Source organism: Rhea pennata, chromosome 16, assembly GCF_028389875.1.
Source record: "Rhea pennata isolate bPtePen1 chromosome 16, bPtePen1.pri, whole genome shotgun sequence".
NCBI classification, from domain to species: domain Eukaryota; kingdom Metazoa; phylum Chordata; class Aves; order Rheiformes; family Rheidae; genus Rhea; species Rhea pennata.
In genome coordinates, this window is record NC_084678.1 from 1,777,468 (window position 1) to 1,798,659 (window position 21,192).

General features: G+C 49.8%; 1 protein-coding gene across 1 annotated transcript in view; it reads left to right on the top strand.

Moving 5' to 3' along the window:
• The window catches only part of LOC134147721 (arf-GAP with SH3 domain, ANK repeat and PH domain-containing protein 2-like), a 30,841-nt gene that overhangs the window by 6,715 nt on the left and 2,934 nt on the right, over positions 1-21,192 (top strand). Inside the window, exons 5-24 of the mRNA XM_062589186.1 lie at positions 1,542-1,591; positions 1,705-1,834; positions 3,399-3,484; positions 3,965-4,040; positions 5,494-5,580; positions 6,167-6,267; positions 7,686-7,755; positions 8,240-8,327; positions 8,928-8,976; positions 9,379-9,542; positions 9,843-9,976; positions 10,563-10,654; positions 12,699-12,876; positions 14,595-14,680; positions 14,999-15,114; positions 16,960-17,027; positions 17,743-17,850; positions 18,549-18,753; positions 19,386-19,562; positions 20,889-21,034. Coding sequence (XP_062445170.1) covers positions 1,542-1,591; positions 1,705-1,834; positions 3,399-3,484; positions 3,965-4,040; positions 5,494-5,580; positions 6,167-6,267; positions 7,686-7,755; positions 8,240-8,327; positions 8,928-8,976; positions 9,379-9,542; positions 9,843-9,976; positions 10,563-10,654; positions 12,699-12,876; positions 14,595-14,680; positions 14,999-15,114; positions 16,960-17,027; positions 17,743-17,850; positions 18,549-18,753; positions 19,386-19,562; positions 20,889-21,034 — 2,211 coding nt within the window. The remainder of the gene's footprint in view (positions 1-1,541; positions 1,592-1,704; positions 1,835-3,398; positions 3,485-3,964; positions 4,041-5,493; positions 5,581-6,166; positions 6,268-7,685; positions 7,756-8,239; positions 8,328-8,927; positions 8,977-9,378; positions 9,543-9,842; positions 9,977-10,562; positions 10,655-12,698; positions 12,877-14,594; positions 14,681-14,998; positions 15,115-16,959; positions 17,028-17,742; positions 17,851-18,548; positions 18,754-19,385; positions 19,563-20,888; positions 21,035-21,192) is intronic.

Sequence of the window (21,192 nt, forward strand, 5' to 3'; positions counted from 1 at the left end):
GTGAGGTCCATCCCTCGCAGGCCCACCTGTGGCTCCTGCACATATGTATGTTAGGACACATGTTTGTGTGAATCTGAACATGCATGTGTGTGTCCGCATAGCTGCATGTATGTCTCAGAGATTACAGGATAGCAAGTGTTAAAGTGAACGTTATAACTTGCTTTTCCACCTTGTAGAACATTCACAGAACTTCTCAGAATTGATCAGCACAGATTTTAGGAAAAACATCAAGCTTTTATTAAATGTTGGCTTTTTTACCAGTGGAAAGGTCATTGTGGTCATTGGTGCTTGCATGTCTCTGTGACTGTACTCAGGTCTTCAGCTCTGTGTGTTTGTTGCTGTGTGGATCTGAGCACATAGGAGTGCAAGGGCCTGCGGATGTTTAGGGTGGAGAAGGCTGTCTGAATGAACTGACTCTGATTGCTCATCTGGAACTAGGTCACTGCTGAGGGATTGCTAGTTCAGTGCCTGCATCTAACATGATCAAGCAGCTGCCAGTTGTGATCTGGTATCATTCCTCTTAGGGTCACTTTTTTCGGGTACTTTTAGCCTTGGACACAGAGACTCTACAAGCAGGATATATACAGCTTGCCACTATACAGCAATATTTATTGGCCATCACAGACAAAAGATATCTACGATTTAATGAGCTACTAGACTAAGCATTAATGCGCTTACCACCCTGTTAAGACACCTGAGGAGTCCCTGCTGGCCAGGCAGATTGGGTCAGGAGGAGCAGGTCAGCTCTGCTGCTCCCTGGAGCAGATTCTTGGTATTGCTGAGTTGCTGTCTTTCATTGAACTCACTGACACCACCCTGACAACACTGACAAACTCTCTGTTTTTCCTTCCTTTAGGATTTTATACCTTTCCGTGTTAGTTTTTTTCCTCTTTAATCCTTGAGCTACTAACAATCCTGTTTCAACAACCCAGACTCTGTAATCTTATCTTTCTTATCTCGGACTCTATGGACTTTCTCACAGCTTTTTCTCCTGGCTTATCAATTGCCTCAGAAGTCTGTGCCAAGGTTATACAGTTGGGGCTGGGATCCACGGAATGGACAGCTGAACCCTGGGAAAGCAGGGAAGGCTATTGGCAGGATTATGCAGAGGGAGGGTTGAGACCTGTGACAGAATTTGGGGACTTCCAAAGGACTAATGGAGAAAAATTACAAGCATTTAGGCAGAAAACTGGGAACTAGCACTGTACAGAAGTGTGAAAGTGGAAGAATATGTGTTTTGGTGCCTGTGCATATGTGTATTTGTGTGCCTAGTGCCTATTTGCATGTGTATTAGTGTGTACGCAAGCAAGTATATAGTGCCTATGAGTAAACCTGTGCTGGAGTGCATACTTGGCTGCGGTATATATGGGTGCAGAGACATGTGAGGATATCTTTCTGGGGAGGGACAGTCTTATGGCAGTCATGTACTAGCTTGCAAAGTCCTGTCTGCTAGGGTGATCCTGTGGGAACTCAGTAAGCTAAGGCTCGAGAAGAGCCTGTTCTGGACATAGTCATTAAGTGGTGCCTTTGGCTCTCCCTAGGATTTCAAAAAACCATTTGAGAAGGCCTGCAAAGACTATGAGAGCAAATTGTGAGTTGTCTCATTTCCTTGCCCCAAGGTCATACTTGGAGGCTTGTTTTTATCTGACTGCACCAAAGAACAGACAGATGGAGCCTTTCATGTGTCCTTCCTCTTTCTTTGAGCACAAAAATTGAGAAGGAGAAGCGAGACCTGGCAAAGCAACACGGGATGGTGAGGAGTGAGGTGAGCGGAGGTGAGATCGCAGAGGAGATGGAGAAGGAGCGCAGGACCTTCCAGTTAAACATGTGTGAGGTAATGCAGGACATGGTGGATTGGAGCAGCAGCAACACAGCAGAGGACCCTGAGAGTCTGCCCAGCTCCTCCTTGTCCCTGTCCTTTACATTCTGCCTGTGTAGTTCCTCTGTGCCAGTGCTCATGCCACCAAATAGCGTTGGCTGTCACAGGTGCCTCCTGCATCTCCCTGCTTGCTCCCCAGAAGGCTGAGCTGTGGCTGTTGGCTCAGAGTCCAGGCTCATGGGCCCTGTCTCCAGAGAAGGATGAAGCTGTGATCCCAGTGCTGTGCTCACCGTTTCTTCGTGCCTGAAGCTAGGCATTGCCTCAGTCACCTCCTGGATCACCTTTACTGTAACCTGACTTGCTCTGTACCCTGCTTGCAGTCCTTAGACACCAGACTCCGGATTTTGCAGTCCTGTCTTGGGATTCCAGGGCAGTGCTGATTGCTGGTGCCAAAGTCTGCTCCTGGAGCCATTTCAGAGTCACTAAATCAGCATCCAAGAAACAAATTTTCCTTCTACTGGTGCACAGCAGCCACACTGTAGCCCCAGGAGACCCCAGGCTGTAGCATGCAGACATCAGCAGTGATTCCCATGGTGGTGATTCTCACTTGTCTTCTGACCTTCTGACCTGGACTTGTTCTGAAGTTTTTTTTTTTTTTTTTTTTTTTTTTTTTTTTTTTTGTCTGAATACACACTGATTTTTCATTTGCGACTATCTTCTATCCCTGATCAGTCGTGCTTGTGTCTGTGGTATGGCTGGTGTTTTTCTGCCTTTCTGAGATACTAAAGTGCCCTGGGGCCCAAGGCTCTGCTGGGATACAATATATTGTATGGCCATTTTTCTGCTTAGAGCCACACCTTTACTTTGGAAAAAGTGTTGGTTTTTGAACGTGAAGTTCACCCATCTTATGGGTGAGCATGGGCTTTGGGAGGTGGCAGGTAATTTTAAGCTGGGAATCTGAGTGTCAGCTTGCTTCTGAAGGTCCTCGAGGTAGGCTGAGATGCCAACTGTGTATAGGATATAGGGAGGCAGATTGGCAGCAGTGGTGGTGGCAGTAGGGTCAGGCTGTGTATGGGTGAAGTCAAGTATGTCTTGAAGGAATCTGGCTCTTGAGTGATGAGGTTTGAAGATTTTTATGAATGCTGGCCGTTCTTCTGTGAAAGCACCATGACTCTTGTGTTGGATTGCCTTTTGGTGAATCTTTTTACGGTGTACTAACTGAGCGTTTGCCCCAGTAAAGAAAGCCCACCTCCATGTGTCCACCACTCTACTGTCCAGATCTCAGCTGGTGCTGAGAAGGGTAGTGAAGTGCTGGAGTGTTGATGATAGGCCATGGGCGAGCTGCTGGCACGGTGCTTTTAAACCCTTGTCAAAGCCCTTGTGTTCATGGCTCTGCCTGCCACCAACTTCTCACCCCATAAAAGCCACATGAGGTGTTCACACCAGGACAAGACTGCCGGGAAGGACTACAATGCACTGCTGCTCTTCACTGGCAGTGGGAGTTGGGAACATGAAAAAGTGCATAAAAGGCATCTCTCTCTAAGTTACAAATTCAGTCCCTGTGTACTTTTCCCTTCAGTATCTAATCAAAGTGAATGAAATCAAAACCAAGAAGGGGATCGGCTTGCTGCAAAATCACATCAAGCATTGCAACTCACAATTCAAGTAAGAGCAACTGGTAATCTTTCTTCACTCCCTTTCATTCCAGAAAGGGAGTATTTTTTAGAGGGGATCTGGGAGGTAATCTAACTTGAGGGACCTAGAGTTCCTTCAGTTAGCTCTGCCTGGCTTGTTACGTACTTAAATTCTTCTTTTTCTGGAGGTGGTGGAGGCGAGGATCTGAATGAAACGTGTTTCTTTTCTTTAGGCTGACATTTTTGTAAGCCAGATAATTTGTGTATAACGCACACCACAGAAACCTGGGATGTGAGGCAGACAGAGTGCTGAATTTAACTGTCTCCAAGTGTTGTTTGAAATATGTTTCCTAACAAAATTTTTGTACTACAACTGTAAAGGAGAAGTACTAGCTGCTGAAGACATGATGGGTACTGAGGGAGGAGCTCAGGAGAACCTGGAGTGTGTATGTTTTACAGCCATTGCTAATAGCAGGATTTCAGAACATATTCTTATGTTAGTTTCTATCAGTTTTTTTCAGGAATGTTTAAACACAACAGTAAAACTTAAGACGTTTACAGAGAAGCTCATCCCAGAGCTGCAGACTGTGAGTATGCATCTTAACTTCAGTGCTCCAAGTGGGAGGCAGAGATGTCTCCCTCCAGGCCTCTTCTTCCTCTACAGAAGCAGAGCTGAGGGCTTACACAGTTCTGTGCATCTATTAATCATTATTTCCTGAGGCTCTAACATGTAGTGCCCCCTCTATGGGAAAATTTAGCCATTAGTGGGAGTGGAAAATTATGGTGCCTGTACCCCTGGGCACAGAAAGAGAAGAACAAGCACAAAAGAAATATAATATGTTCATCTGTCAAAGCCCTTGTTGCTTTTCAGGCTTTTACTCATGGTCTTAGCTTTCTCTATCCATTGCTGCCAGGTCAAACTTTTCTTTTTCTTTTTTTTTCCTTTTTTTTTTTTTTTTTTTTTTTTAAGGTTTGTTGAGCTCTAGAGGCCATTCTTAGAAGGCTGTGTAAGCCTTGCGACCTCTAGCTTTTGACTTTGGGCTCTGTCAGTCATGTATGGCCTGGAGACAAAAGAAGTTTTTCAAAATGGCAAGGCATAGGGTGGGTTTTCAGAAATAGTCCAGTCAGATCCCAGATGGCATGAAGTCCACTGAGTGCAGCAGAAAGTTTATATTGGTTTCTCAGTATTTCTAGATCTGAGTTTCTGTTTGATTGCCGTTGCTAGGCCTACCCCATATGTCCACAGAAAGTCATGATTTGCAGAGAGGCCTGGGATGTGTTTGTCACCCAGCTACTGTAACAGTGTCACTTGTACTCATCTCCCCTGGTCCTGTAGCATAGGTATCCTTTTGGCAACTGATGCTTTGTTTGAATCCATTTGCTTCATCAGAATTACCTTGTTTGCTCTGTAATTTGTAATCATTCATATTAAAATTAAAATTCAGTACGTGATGATCAAAAGGAAAGGAGATGCCAGCCCACAGCCAAGGTGAGGTAACTGAGCACAACAAGCAATACCTTATAGATTCCTCATGTACATAAAACCCCAGGTTCCATTTCACGGCCACATTCTTCTCCCAAGATTCCTGATGGAAATAAACTTTTTGATGGCTTGGAGTCCCTTTAGTTATTTTAATTACTGATACTGCCAAAGTTAAAAAGAACAACTACAGTGATTGTCAAGCTTTTTGTTGCTTTTACACTGTGGAGAGCTGAAAGGAGCTATTTTCTTAGAAAATAACATGGTTGCTAGAATGCAGAATATTCTCCCCGTGGTTCAGTGTTGCAAAAGATTGCTTCAGGCCCTGGGGACATGCCTGCTTCCCTCCCTTTGTAGTTGTTTCTATTGAAATGCTTCTGCACATGCCACATACCATGGAACAGGCTTTGGTGCATCCCACAGAAACAGGAAGGCATTGAGGGCAGAAGGTTGCACGAAGGCACCTCTGCATCTCCCAAGAGAATGAGTGGGATGTGGCAGCTGAGGCGGAGGCCTCCTCCTCTCATGCAAGGCGCTCACTGTGCTCTCTTGCCTTTCAGATGAAGATTGGGCAGGATGAGGAGAAGAAGCAACTGTGCTCCCTTCGGGATCAGCTGAAAACAGCATTGCAGCTGGAGCAGAAAGAGGTAAGGTCTGATCCTTCTTCCAAGGGGACTTGAGACAGTTGCACTGCGGTGCCCTTGAGGGCAGGATGCAGTGGTTGCTTATCTAGTCCCTGTGCTGCCCTTTGATGTAGGAAGCTGTGGGATTTCTAGTCAGCTGTCAGCGGGGAGCACGGAGTCCCCAGCAGTCCCACAAGGACATGCTCTTGATTGGAAGTGGTGGGGCAGGTGCAGCCATCAAATTAGCATGCTCCTGGGGCACCTATAGCTGAGTATTATCTGGTTACTGCCTCCTCCTTGCTCTAGGCAATCTCTGTCTCAAAGCAGCTTTATCAGAGCAACTGCCTCCTTGCATCACCCTGGCAGCATATCCCAGACATGTTGCAGCCCTGGTTGCCTCATCCCTGGGTGACACCCAGGCTGCCAAGGCACCAGTGGAGTGATCCCCTGAGAGGGGATGGTGTAAGGCAAGGAGGCAATAGAGGGGACAGAGGTACCATCTCCTGACCCCAGCACAGTGGTGGCTGCCCTGCTCCTGTCTTTGCCTCTCTCTCCAGGGGCAGTTGTGGGGATGGGATGGGGATTGCTGCTTTTTCTCTTCTTCTGCCAGGATTCTGGGAGCAAGCAGGCAGGGTACAACATGTACCAGCTGCAAGGGAACAAGCAGTACGGCACAGAGAAATCAGGGACCCTCTTTAAGAAAAGTGATGGGTAAGTTAGGATCCTGTGTGTCCCTTTCAGTGCTCTTCTGAGCAGGTAGAACAGCTGAGCCGGAAACTTGGCCAGGCTTCTGCATGCACCTCCCCATTGTGGGAAGGAGGAACCACCTCCCTGTGCTTACTTTGAGTGGGGCTTGGGCTCCCACCACTTTCATCCAATATCCCAAGCTCTTTTTGCTTGGGGGGGGCAGGGAACAGTTGATGCCTCTCCCCCTCTCTTGGCCTCTCATGACTTTTCAGACCTCCTACCATCACCTTTTCCAGGCTGAAGAGCCCTGAGCCCAGCCCCCTGGGGTGTGGGAGCCATTTCACACCTTGAGCTCTGCTTGTTACTCCTCCTTGTGTCTCTCTCTGCCTACCATGGCTCTCTGCCTTGTGGGCAGACCCAGGGGGTGGATGCCCTGGGGATTTATGCACTGACGTAGTGATGTTTTCTGCTCTCTTCTCACTTCCTTTCCTCCCCAGTCCTGACCCGTCCTCTGCCTTTCCATCCTTTTTCTCTGCTCATAGTTAATAAGTTGGGCCCAGCTGTCTGCACACTGAGAATTAGGGGGAGGAGTGGAAATGTGGGGTGGATTAGACAGAGCGTGGGTCAGTGTTTCCTTGGAGATTGCATCATGGGTCAGAGGGCAGAGACAGCCAGCAAAGAGGCTGGTTTCCTGTCATGCTCCTTTGGACCAGCACAGCACTGCCTGTCCTGTGCTCATTCCCCAAGAGCTATGTTGTGAGCTGCCGGACACTGTTCTGCTGCCTTTGGAGAGATGATGTTCTCCCAGTGAGTGGGAACATGGTGGCAGGGAATTGCAGGGTCCTGCACTGGGAGATATGCACACATGGAAGAGCCCTAGAAAGACTTGAAACTGGACAAAAAATAATGAACTGGCCTTATGAGTCATGTTCACCTCATGTGAAAGTTTAGTGTCCTTCCCTTTTCAGAAGTATCTTCTCAAACTCTTCCCTGTATTTTGGTCTGCCCAGAGTGACAGTCCCAGAAAAGCCAGCCTGGGCAGCCCAGCATGTAGCAATTTGGATGTAATGGTTGTGGGTGTTTGCTGAGGACTCCTGGCAGGGCCAGGGTGATCTGTATGCTCGGCTAGCAGGGCCTGCTCCTCTGAGGGATTCTGTGTGCTCCTATCACCTCTGCAGCAGCTGTGCTGCCCATCTGTACAAGCCTCTCCTTATGCCCTTTGCCATATGCCAGGATCTCCTCAGCTCAGAGGAGACCAAGAGCGACAGACCCCCATCTGTGGCAGCCAAGCCAGCATGTCTAACGAGGATCTGTGGCCCCTGCTGTCCCTTGCATGGCTCTTACGCTCACTGACGCGACACAGGGCTATACAGCATAGTTCGCTCCTCTGTGCAGTGGGACTCTGTGTGGGTCCTCTCAATCCATCCTCTGCTCATTTCCAGGTTGAGAAAAGTCTGGCAGAAGAGAAAATGCTCCATCAGCAATGGCTACCTGACCATCTCCCACAGCACGGTAGGAATCCTATGCTGTTGCTGCCTTGGAACTGCTACCCACCACCGCAACAGCCTCACAGCATGTTAGTGGCTTCCTGGGAGCCTGGCAGAGCTCTTATGCTCGGTGCTTGCCATGCTGGGCTGCCCCAAAGTAGCATCTGTGGGGGGTCTTTCCACCAAGATCTAAGTCCCTAGGACCTGAGAGAGCTTTAGACAAACAGAGGAGGACCTTTCCTGCCTCTGTGTATGGAGGAGTGTGAGCCTGGGGACCAGGTGCTCCAAGCATGGGGTGCCAGTCCAGTAAGAAAAGGTCAGTGTTGCTATTATTTCTTGTATTGCTCTTGAGAGCAGAGCCAAGGATGAAGTGCTGGGCACAAGAGAGATTCACTGCTCTTCTGCTTGTGCAGTGATCTGAGCCACTGCAGAGCCAGGTGCTGATAGTTACCACCACGCTGCAGCCCTGTGATGTGGGGAGCACTGAGTCTTCTTCCTTCCTCTCGTAGTTCAACCGCCCACCAGCCAAGCTGAATTTACTGACATGCCAGGTGAAGCCGAATGTGGATGACAGGAAATGCTTTGATCTGGTTTCACGTGAGTCCTGATGCCTGTTCTGCGATTCCTCTGGGAAAAGTCCAGAGAAGTGGCAGCAATTTGTGTTCAGAGAGTCAGTGTAGGCTGAGGTGAAGCTCTGCAGCTCTGAGCCAGCTGGGAGGTTTCCCCTGGGAAATAGTATTGAGAGGCAGCTCTGCTCAGGAGCAACAGTGCACATGCCAGGTGTGAGATGGACAGCACTGCCACAGGGCAGCACAGCGTTGTAGGGGGGTATATGTGGACCATGCAAACATAGCTAAGCTGCTGCCCAGGAGCTAACATGAGTGTCCCTCTTTCCTGATACAGCAGTAAGTTGCTTTGCCTGGGGTGCACCATAGAGGGACTGGGACCAGTACAGTCATAGGCCACCTCCTATGCATCTATTAAGTGCCTGAGCTGGAATTTTCTGTCCCGTGTGCCTGGGCTTGCTGAGCCCAGCTCAGGCTTGTTTTGCTGTATGCCTGCTGTGTGAGATGGAAGTGCGAGATGGCTAGCTCCCTGCAGTCTTTCCAGGCAGCCCTGTCCTGCTGTCACTAAAGTCAAGCTCTTTTGGAGCTGGGCTCTTCAAGACCTACAGGAAAACGGCTGTGTGTGTTTCAGATAACCGCACGTACCACTTCCTGGCAGAGGATGAACAGGAATGTGTTGCGTAAGTACTGCAGGCAAAGAATGCTCACTGGGGACAAAAAGTGCTCCTCTGGCTGCTGATGAGGAGTCAGCTTTTTTGGCTAATGAGGCAGCACCCCACTGCCCCTTGTTCAATGCCCTTCCCATCCTCACTGTGTCCCAGTCACTCTGAGGGGTTGGCCAGCAGGCAAGCAGGGCACAGGGCCCAACTGAGGCCTTTGGCACCTGATTTGCTGCTGGGTTCACCTTCAGAAGCTTTGTGTTCAGTGGTTCTGGGCTCTGTGGGCTTACACCTTTCCTTGCAGTGCCTGCCCTGGCTGTGCAACAGCAGGACAAGCCCTGCTGCCCTCCTTGCTTAGCTCTCTGCAGCCTGAGCATGTCAGTGTGGGGCTGCACTCCTAAAAGCAGCTTTCTGCCCATGCAGCTGGGTGTCCGTCCTCAGCAACAGCAAGGAGGAGGCACTGAACGTGGCCTTCAGCAAGGCACAAGGTGGTGGGGAGAGCAGCATGGAGGAGCTGACCCGGGCCATCATTGAGGAGGTTAAATGCATGCCTGGGAACAGAGAGTGCTGTGACTGCTCAGCGCCAGGTGAGAGTCAGCCCAGGACTGTGGTGGCTGTTGCACAGGCTACCTATGTTTCCTCTCCCTGGGGACAGGCAGAGCTTTCTGCAGCATCCAGCTCTGTCACAGCCCACCCCATGGAGACCCACAGGTCTGGGACCTTCTCCCTCACCATCATGCTCCCACAGCTCTTTGTTGCCAGTTATTACCAAAAGCAGTCCCGCTGTGCAAGTGTACCTTGTGCCCCAGTGCCCTGAGGCTGCAGGAAGGGCTAGGGGGTGGAAGAGGCAGGAGATGCACACTAGACCAGCAGTGTTATCTCTACAGATCCCACTTGGCTCTCCATTAACTTGGGCATCCTGATCTGCATCGAGTGCTCTGGGATTCACAGAGAGATGGGTGTGCATCTTTCCCGTATCCAGTCACTGTCTCTGGACAAGCTAGCAACCTCTGAAATGCTGGTAGGATGCTGTCAGAAGTGTGCTCTGTCCCTCTCCCTTCCACCCTCCTGAATCCAAGCGGAAGTAAATTCACTGCATTTTCCCCTTGTGAAACAGGCTCATCCACAACTGTAATTCTCAGGGTTTAGTTGTTATTGTGTCAGGAAGTGTCATCTTCAAAGAGAAGAGGAGGAGGCCATTTTGTCTTTCTTGGGTCATCCATCTCTCACACTCAGATACTCCAGCTGTGGCATCTCAGGCAGGGGAGCTGCAGGGCAAGTCCAAGCCCAGAATGGAGTAGAGCGGTGCATGGCAAGGGCAAGGGGAGGGAGGATTTGCAAAGGGCTGTGATGGTCTGGGTGCTCATGAACGATATGGATGCAGGTAGGTCTGTGATGAGGGCTGGCTGGGGAGCTGCTGGCAGCTGGTGGTTGTCAGGTCAAGGAATGAGTGTGTTTGGCAGTGGTATTCCTTGCCTGGATATAAGCCCAGGAGTTAGCTTTGGGGTTACACTGCTGCAGTTGGCAGCTCCCTTGAGCTCCCTCTCCTGCTGCCCAGTATGTAGTGCTGCATGCTCTGTGCCACCTCTAGTTTGGTTGTTTTGCAGCTGGCAAGAAATATTGGCAACTCTGGCTTCAATATCATCATGGAAGCGAATATCCCGAGCTCTTCAACAAAACCTACAGAGCACAGCGATATGTAAGTTGCACTGTAAGAGCTGTTATTTGTGGGAGGTTATGTATGGGGCCCTTGACTGTGTGCACGTGCTCCATGGGTCTATTAGTTCCCCATGATAACCAGGCACATGGATACTGCCTAATCTCCCTGCCCACATGGTAGCTTCTATTTAGAAGCAATTTCATCAAGCCCAGCAGGAAAGGTCTGATAAAGGAGAGTGGAGGGGCAAGGAAGACCCAGCAGGATGGTGCAAGGGATGGCTTCAAGGTCAGGACAGAGATCAAAGAAACAGCACTAGAAAGGAAAAGGTATGAAGAGAAGCAAAAAAGAAATGGAGCTGCCAAGCAGGGGGATGCAGGCTGTACACAGTAGCCAGGAAGGGAAGGACAGAGTGATGCAGTGGGATGGAGGAGAATGAATTGTGTGGTGCAGAGCAGTTCACAGTGTTCAAGTTCAGCAGGTTTAGCATAGGCATCTAGCAAAAGGGAAGAGAAAATAAGAGGCTTGTGGTCATCATAACATGTGTGGCCAAGTTCCTTGTGATATAAGTACACAGAGACAGAAGTCTGTGAAGACTTCCAGTCTGTTAGGTGTCAGCTTCTTTCACTGAGTGTGTGGGGAATGTGTGTACCACTTACTACCTTAACTATGGATGCAGGCCATAAAGTCCTCTTCATCCAAGAAAGCACTCCAGTTTCTACACTCTGCAGAGGATGGGTGAGAGCCTGGACAGCATAGTTGGTGCCAAGAATAACTCTGGGCTTCTCCAGAGCTTAGCACTACAAAGCTGGGATGCAGCAGAGCTCTTGGGAAAGCAGATAGATGAGGAGCTTATTGTCAGGTGCTGAGGAGACTTTCAGGAGGCTGTAAAGCAGGCACAGCAGGCACTGATGGGGACTTAGGCTCCGTAATAGGCATTTAAGTCCTGAGTAGGACAGCATTTGGATGGATGGGACCCACACTGTAGTAAATAGATGAATAAGGAAGAGGCTTGGATGCTGAATGTGCAGAACTGAAAGTGGATGAAATGAATAATTCAGTTCTTCTGTGGCAGCCTTTTCTACTTGCAGTGCTCCTTTACACCCTGAGCATCTGCCCCACAGATCCTCCAACAGGTCACAGCTTCTGCTTTTCTTGGATTCTCCTCTTCTCCAACTGGAGAATTCCAGCTTACTAAGTCATTCCTTGTCTGGAAGCTGTTTCCTTTCCTTGATCGTTCTTGTTTACTCTGTGCCATGTGATGCCTTTCACTCCTCTTTATTTCCATTCCTCCCCCTAATTCTCACTGTGCAGACAGCTGGGCCCAACTTACTAACTATGAGAGCAGAGAAAAAGGATGAAAAGGCAGAGGACGGGTCAGGACTGGGGAGGAAAGGAAGTGAGAAGAGAGCAGAAAACATCACTACGTCAGTGCATAAATCCCCAGGGCATCCACCCCCTGGGTCTGCCCACAAGGCAGAGAGCCATGGTAGGCAGAGAGAGACACAAGGAGGAGTAACAAGCAGAGCTCAAGGTGTGAAATGGCTCCCACACCCCAGGGGGCTGGGCTCAGGGCTCTTCAGCCTGGAAAAGGTGTTGGTAGGAGGTCTGAAAAGTCATGAGAGGCCAAGAGAGGGGGAGAGGCATCAACTGTTCCCTGTCCCCCCAAGCAAAAAGAGCTTGGGATATCGGATGAAAGTGGTGGGAGCCCAAGCCCCATTCAAAGTAAGCACAGGGAGGTGGTTCCTCCTTCCCACAATGGGAAGGGGAAAGTGGGTGCAAAAGTCCCCCTGTCCCAGCACTGCAGATACGCACGCTTAATGTATGCAAGTCAAGGTTTCATTTATATAACTCCAGCAGAAGCAGCTTCAAGAAAACCACAGTGTTTTGTAAGATCTATGACTGATGCTATAGAAGAGTCTAGGGGATGGAGCAGAGACAGGAAAGGTATGAAACTGCCTGGCAGGTCTAAAGGAGAGAGGGGGAAAGTAGCTGGGGCAGTAGAAGCGGAGGGGGAGTCACTATGCCACTAGACGCTTGCTCAGTCTCTGTGAGTCCTAACTCTTGTTCTGTTGGTCTTTGCCAGGGCCTTTCGGAAAAATTTCATCATTTCCAAATATGTTGAAAAGAAATATGCCAAGAGAAGTCCTGCTGTTCACCATCCAGGCCTCCCAGAAGCTGTCATGTACAAGGACATATTTTCTTTGCTCCAAGCTTATGCTGAGAATGTGGATTTGAGTAAGCCTGTGCTGGCACCTCTGCAGGTACAGCTGCCCCTCTCTACTGCAACAGAGGGCACAGGAGCAGTCCAGGTGCCATCACCAAATGGGGGTAACACAGGAGACTGGAGGCATCCAAAAAGGAGCTGCTCACAGGGAGCAGAAAAGCAGTCCTGCTCCCCTGGAGGAGAGCCTCTGCCTGGAGTCAGGGGAGGCTGAATTCCCAGGCTCCACCGTCAGAGCACCCAGCACCTCTCCCCTTCTATTCCCAGCTCTTGCTGGCAGGTACCACCTGAAAAAGGGTGTTTTGGGGAACTGGCAGATTCTTCACCTTCAGTCACATCTTGCTTCCTGCGAAGTAAGGAAGCAGGCAATTAGACTTTTCTTCTGGGGAGCTGGACACACACTGTGGCACAGCTGCTGCTGTGAGGGATGGCAGCGTGCAGCAGCTGGACAGTAATTCTATTGACTACTAAACCATCCAAGCAAAATTAAAACAACCCTTTGCTTGTTTAAAGCAAAGATGAATGTGACAGGGATCCTGCCCTTCCTGAGCCTGCCTCCCTAGCCTCCCTCTCCCTCAGAGCCTGCTGTCCCCCTTGCAGACACCAGGCAGTCCTATGGATCCATATGAGAAAAAGCTTTGCTCTGTTCTCTCCAACCTGTCTGCAATGGAAGCTGTTTACCTGTAAACATCTGAATTGGATTTCAGACCCTCAATATGTCCAAGTCTTACTTGGACATTGTAAGTTGAAAATTCAGAATAACTTTTTTTGTCTGAAGCCAAAGTGTAAATCCTTGCTGTAAGTGCAGCCCTGACTCTGGAGGTGTTTGCTCTCTGCCTGTATGGGAATGCTGCTCTTCTATCCCCTTTCTCAGAAAGGAAGCTTGTGGATGTTGCCCAGAGAAAAATGAAGGAGCAAAATGGTGGAATGAGCAAGAAGCACTTTTAGAATTGGAGGTCCTAGGACAAACTGGCAAGCGAGAAGCAAATGTGCAGACAGCAGCTGTTGCACTTCTTGGGGCACCCAGCGGCAGCCAGTGAAATCATGAACTCAGCCAAGTTCTGCTGCTGACATGGGAAAAATCACACCTGGTTGCCTCAGTTTCTAAATGTGAAAAGGGAATGAGAAATGAAAATGAAAGGTGCCAGCAAAAGGGGAGATGTTAAGAAAATAAGTGGCTCAGCCCATAATAAAAAGTTGTCAGTTGTTTAAAAAGAACATAAGGGAGGATGAAGAGAGTGTGATTAGAAAAAATTTCCTAGAGAAATGTGGCTCCATGGATCTACCTCATGTTAAGACAGCTCTGGAGTTCTAGACAACTTTGCTGGATGTGGCTCTGAAAAGACACTGTCACACTTGTTTCTGTTCATCCCTTGGAGGCTGTTAGGGATGTTAAATGCAAAAGATGGGGGAACTAGCTGATTTAACTTTTTGTTTCATAAGCAATCAGCTCCTACTCCTGCCTGTAATATCTTAGTATTGAACTGCGCATGCTTGTGGACTTTCCAAAAGCCTTTGACTAATTGTTCATGAGAAGTTTGTAGGGGAAATCAGCAGTCAGTGTCTCTCATGTTTGCAGAGTGTTTGGTAGGTTGGATGCTGGCCCTAAGCAGTCCTTGGAACTCTTCTAGTATTGTAGCTGCTCCTCCTGGGATCACACAGTTCCTCAAGCACAGGAAGGACAGAGCTCTGTTTTCAGACAAGATGCTGACAGCCTCAGTCTCATCCTGTTGCTTGCTGTATTTTTCTTGTTTACAGGAACCTGGGGAGACCATTCTCCACCTGGCAGTGCTGTTGTCTGATCGAACCTCTTTGCATATTGTTGATTTTCTTGTGCAGAACAGGTAAGTCATGATGTCAGTGCTAGTGAAAGGTGCAAGACTGATAGTTCTGGAGATTTCTTCTATGTGCTCCCAGAGAAAAAGCACTGGGGCAGGCATCCCAACAAACGTGCATTGGGCTGGTCTTGAGATGACTATCCCTAGATCAAAGGGTCATTTGGTTCCCTCATCTCCTCTGGGTCTTTGTTGAGGTGTAGCAGTGGTGGTGGTCTTCCAGCCTTCTTCAGATGAGGTGGGAAGAAACACACATGTGCAAACACCATTTGGCTGGGGCAAGCTGCTCTTCCTAGACACACTGAAACTGTTCATCCTCTACTGCAGCGGAAGCCTGGGAAAACAGACTGCAAAGGGGAACACGCCGCTTCACTACTGCTGCTCTCACAACAAACCTGAGTGTGTCAAGTTACTGCTGAAGGCCAAAGCCAACATTGCCATCAGTAAGTGGTTGGGGGAATCCCTATCTTGTGCATGCGGGTGGTGCCTTCTCAACCCCTTTTGGAAACACCACCCTGAGCCTTGTTAAACTACTCAACAACGCTTGTTTGCTACTGAGATGAGTTGCAACCTTTTTCCCTTGAGAGTGATGAGACTGATGAGACCTCTCCTCATCATCTCCAATCAGGTGTCATGCTCTTCTCTCTGATGTTGCTCTTGGTTCTCCACATTCAGGGGCACCCATAAGTGAGTCAGCCCTGCCCTTTAGGATGCATGCTACCCTCCCTGAGCTGGGCTGACCAAGGTTCCTGCTCTTGGCAATCTTCGAATTTCAGGCTTCATTCTCCAGCTCAGAGCGGAGGCTGCATCCTTTCTGCTCCTTAGAGAGGGACAAGTGGCACCCTATGGACCTCTTGTCTTCAAGGAACTCTTTCCTCTGCCCCAGTTCACTTCTCCCTTTCTCAAGTGGAAAGCCGAAGGCCTGCCTGTGGCTTGCAGCTTCAAGTTTGTTTCCTTGCTCTCTGCAGATTGACTCCCCTGAGCGGGGTTTATGCTGGGGTGCACTCACAGAGCTAACTGAGCAAGTGAAAAGTGATCTGAGCTGCTCTTCCATGCTCAGCACATGCACAGCAGAAATTGTGATAGAGGCCTGGCTTTCATTTTCAAAGACAAAAGTGAAATGCTGGGGAATGGATAGGAAGTTTGTCAAAATGCCAGTTCAGAAACTGAGCATATAGTGGTGCTCAGGAACCTAGATGATGGATCTGGTCATTTATACTGCACATGAATCCCCATCTCCTCTTCAAAACTTAGAATTGAGCTTTACAACTGGGACCCTTGTTGAAATGAGAGATTGCAAATCTCATCGTCATTAGGTATCAGCTGAATTTGTAGGTAGACTGAGTCACTCCTCAGATGCCCCTTGTTCCTTCTCCCTGGTTTTACACCGCAGATAGTTCAGTGTCAACAGGGACCTGCATGCACCTCCTGCTGTTTCACAGTGATTCAGCAGGCTGACTTACCATGACCCAAGGCACACCAGGTGCAGTGGCACCTGCCCCATCTATGCTGATTCCCCCTCCCCCCCAGTACATCTGCCTTCCAGTGTGTACAGAAACCATCAGTCTTCAGTGCAGACCCTTCACTAGTTTGAGATACCCTGAAGACTCCTGGATGCCCATTTCCTGGAGGCAGAAACACGTCCTCTAGCCACATGCCCTCTGCCTTCTGCAGAGTCCCCTGAGCTGTCCCCTCTCCCCATCCTGCCTGGTGCCTGCTCAGGTTCATAGAGAGGACTTGGTAGGAAACAAGGTTGCAAAATTATAGCAACATCGTAGCAGATCTCATAGGAGGGTAAGGTTGCCTCTGAATCAGCTTTTGTGTCCTTTAGGCTCTGGCAGTGGCTGCGATTCTTTGTCTCTCTATCCTGTCCCGTCTCTGCAAGCCACCGGGATTTACTAGCTGTCCTTTCCCTCCTTACATGGGTGTCTTACTGCTCCTGTTCTCTTTTAGGCAATCTCTTCTTTTAGGCTGGTTCCTGTTTGCCCAAAGCTGTGAGTCCTGAGAAGCTGCATGTAGGTACGTTAGGACGTGAATGACCTGTTAACCTTGGTGCCATCAAAATGTGCCTCTCTCACAGCCCTTCTTCTACCCATTCTTCCTTTTCATCCTCCTGCCCCAGACAGTTCCACTCCTCCTTTCACATTAACCTTAACATTTTTGCTGCAATTCTCTGCAACCTCTAGAGACATATAGGCAGGTTTTGCATAGGATCCCTGCAAACAGCAATACTCTCTACTTAGTAAAGCACAGAGAGGACTCATAGCGACTACCATTTTTCTCCACAGCTAATGAAGCAGGTGAGACAGCCCTGGATGTTGCCAGGAGGGTGAGACATCCCCTGTGTGAAGAACTGGTAAGAAATCATGTCTCACTCTCTCTGCTTTCATGATGTCCCAGCAGCACAGAGTGAAGCCCTGGAAGGGCACTGACGTGGATGTGTCAGGTCAATGCCAGTGCAGGGCTGCATTGGGCTGTGAGGGAGAGAGCTGAGTTGGGGTGGGGGGACTGTACAGCTCCTCGCTGTGAGGGAGGGCACTGAGAAAGGGGAAATGTACAGCTTCCCACTACACAGGCAGCACTGCCTTGGCCTGCTGCAGTCCTGTGGCCCTGCTTGGCAGGACTTGGAGACTGCACAGAGAAGTGAATCTGTCCCTTGGTACCTCTGGTGTTCGTGTGGGATGTGGAGGAAGAGTCAGGGGGTTGATTAGGGAGGAAATGGCCCAGCAGCTGTGGGATCCCTCAGGGCAGGACAGTTTGGGATAAGCCAGACCAGAACTGTCCAGAGGTTATGCTGGGCTGTCAGGGGTGAGAGCAAGCATCTACTTGTGTAGTTCAAGAAAACAGACCTGCTGGCTCTGCAAGTCTTGTTTCTGACACATCTCAAACAGTGTGTTTGGAAAGCTTTGCAAAACTCTTGCACTCCCAGCTTGCCAGGCAGGAAATATTGTTCACAGCTTGCAGATGTTTCTCTGACAACTGAATAGTTGGGGCTGGGGCAAGTTGTGACCTTGGGTGCCAGCTGGGAGTAGGAAAGGGCTGGGTCCTCAGGGAGATCCTCTGTGTCCCAGCTGCTGCAGGCCCAAAACAATCAGTTCAACCAGCATGTCCATGTGGAGTACGAGTGGTGGCTGGGCCAAGATGACATGTATGAGAGTGATGAAGACCTGGATGAGAAGGTGAGGTGCCTCTGTGTGGTCACTCAAGGCATGTACAGCCTGGTGTGGGCCTTGAAGGATGTGTCTTTTGCCTGACACTGAGACACTCTCCACTTGTGGCTGCTCACCTCAGATAGACTCTTGTTGTCTTCCCTGGTAATGTTGTCCCTTGTGAAACTGTTGACTTAGTGTTTCCCTGTAAATGAGGAAAACTTGAGTCTTGCTTTTTTTCTTTACCCTTTTCTTTTCTATTTTTTCTCAAGTGAACGTATTCCTGTCTTGGAGAGAAGTGAGAATTTGGCTGTGCCACCCAAACCCTTGTCTGTCCCGTGCCTCCTTGTTGTGGGGGCTGTTCGAATCTGTCCTGGGGTATCTTCTGAGGGCCGTGTCTGGGGCCAAGGCCTTGTGGTGTTGGGTGTAGTTCAAGGTGATGAGGAGCCAGGTCTATCCACAATCCCAGGCAGCTTAAACAGCCTGCACTGGTGGTCCCCGCTGTCCTGTGATGGCAGCACCACACTGCCATTGCATTCTGTCTCCTTGCCTGCACCATGCAGCAAGTATGGCCTGTGGCATTGAAGGGGGGCTAAGGGCCATGTGTACCACTGCTGCCTCCTATTCTTGTCACTCTGGAGTGATCAAAGTCTCCTGTACTTGCTCATTGCCCTAGCTTTTCTCTCCTTCTGTATGCTCCATGTAACATGCTAGTATCTGTTTCCCAGCTGGGTTATTTGAAGAAAGAACGTGCTGTGCGCCCTCAGAGCTGCTACCATCCACCTGCTTCTGCCTCCAAGCAACAGGCAGCAGGGGCAATACCTCAGGGGAAGTGGCCAGACATCTATACGTCACCCACCCACCTCCGCAGCCTGGACATACCACCAGCCCCCTCCTACCCGCCTCCTTTCCCACCCCAGTGGGCAAGCCCAGGTAAGAGCATGACATGAGAATCTTGCATGGGCTGGCAGGGTCAGGACCTGGAGCCCATGCAGCATGACTCCATCAGATGAGGATCATTTTGGCTGCATCTGGACCCTGATGGTGTGTGAGGGGTTGTCCTGTGCAACAGAAGTCTAGTTGGTGTTGGTTGGTCTTTCCCAGCACCGATCCCCACGTGGGTCTTTGCAAACCAGTGTGGAGCATGTTCACCCTCTGGTGCTCTTACAATGCACACCATATCCTCCTGAACTTTGCTGTTACTGGGAAAAGCTGGAGGGCAGATGTTCAGAGATGAAATTAGAAACACAAAGCTACTAGTGGAAGCAGCAACACTGCAGTTCTAGTCCTTAGGAAGATTCACTCCTGCTGTCCATGCCCAGCCTTTCTTTGGTAAGCCCAGGCATCTCACTTTCCAAGAGACTTGTCAAGTGCTACCTGACTTCCTGTCCATCTGCTCCAGTTGTGTTTCCAACTTGATACATTTCTCAAGTCAGACCTGCAAGCGGAGAAATAAATATCACTGTCAATGGGTCTGCAGATTTCTCCCTGGAGCTTTGCTCCCAGAAGTCTTCATCAATGTCAGCTTGCTTTTGACACACGATTTGTTCTGGCTCTGTATTTAGCTCCCCAGGAGGCCCATCCACCTCTTCTTACCAGCACATCTGTCTTTGCTGAGGACACAAAAACTGGAAAGATCCCAACCCTGCCTCTGAGCACCAAGCACAAGCGTACATCCTCTGAACCAGTGCCTTGGGTACCGCTTAGCCCTGAACAGCCCAGCCAAGTTAACCCGATTTCAGGTAATGAAAGAACTGGCTCAGGAAGAGCAAGGAGCCATGCTGTGCCTTGGGGATTGGCCTTGCTGGTGGGAAGAACCCTCTGGAGGTCTCCATTCCATTACCTGCTCAGAATGGGGCAATGACCCCCACTAGGTCAGATTAGTTGTGGCTTTGTCTAGCTGACTGTTGAAGCGCCCTGAGGATGGAGGTACAGGCCAAGGACAGACTGGTACCCTGGCTCAGCTGACTCCCAGCTCAGCTGTGGGGGAGAAGGGCTAGAAGCCAAACCCAGAGCTACCCTGTACTTCAGTGCAAGCTATGTGTTAGGCTGGGCTGGTGGAAGAATGCTACACTGGGCATTTTGCTCTGGACCAAAGGACCAGTTGGCTGCTTCCAGAGGGCTCTGGCAGTATAAGATCTCTTCAGTGGTTTGTTCCTGTTTAGAGGCTGGATTTTTCTTGCCTGTGGAGGTTAGATGAGAGCAGGGCTCTTCTACAGGTCACAGCGCTGTTGGAGATGCTCAGTTTGGAGAAGTAAACAACCTTGTCCTGGTGGATTTGTTTTAATAGGTGCCCATGGCAGACAGATACTCCCTCTCTGCACACCAAGCAGGGTGGCAGGCTGGGGACTGAGACAGTGGCTCTCAAAATGCAAGCTCTTCCCAGCAGAGCTCAGCCTCATGGGGAGTGCTGAGGGGCAGAGAGTGCCAAGCACTCGTCCCACAACAACCACCCCCTTCCCCTGGTGCTGGCAGTTCTCAGGGCACCTTGGAGCTGTGTAGCCAGATCCCAGCACAGCTACTTTCTTACACTGCGCTGGAAACAGCCCCTCTGCACACCCAGCCAGCAGGATGGCAATTCCCTGGAGAGCCAGAACAGCCACCCCTGCCTGCCGTTCTGACTTCACTACTCTTGCTAAAGCTCCTCTGCATTTTTGCCCTTAGCACTAGCTCAGGCCAGCCCGTGGGCCTGTCTACTTTATCAGATGCAGCCCAGCAAGTTAAGGACACACGCTGCACCACCTTTCCTTTTGTCCACTGCCTGGGGCCCCTCAGGCCCTATGTATCAGACCAGGTGGCCCTGCCTATTAATGCTTGTCTTACCCTAACCTCCACTCTTATTCCATCTGCTTCCTCATCACAGTCTCTTTCCCTGCTGCTCCTCTCTGCCCCAACCCAATCCCTCTGCTCCGTTCTTGCTTTCTAGCTCCCAGTCTCATGGAGATGCTTGTTGCCCATGCTGTGCCATGGAGCAGGACTGTGCTGCATGGTGGTGCCAGAGTGGCAGTTGCTATTGTCCATCCTGTGATGAAAGGTGGGAGGAGATGACCAGCCTGCTTATGTCCTAGGTGCCCTGAAGACAGCAGGCTCCCTCAGCGCGTCTGACCCTAGGAAAGTGGGACAACCTGGCCCACAGCAGTCCCTCCAGGAGCCAGATCCATGTTCTGTCCATGCTGAGGATGCTCCACCCCCTCTTCCTCGGCGGAGCAGTCTGGTAGGTGGTCAGTGGCCAGGGCTCAGTTCAGCTCCCATGTATGCCCAGATTTATCACCTTTGTCTTTGAACTGAACTGGAGTCTAACCTAGTAATAAACTCTCTTCCCACCACTTCTCCAATGACTCCCCAGCATTGACAGGTCTTTACTAGGTGCTG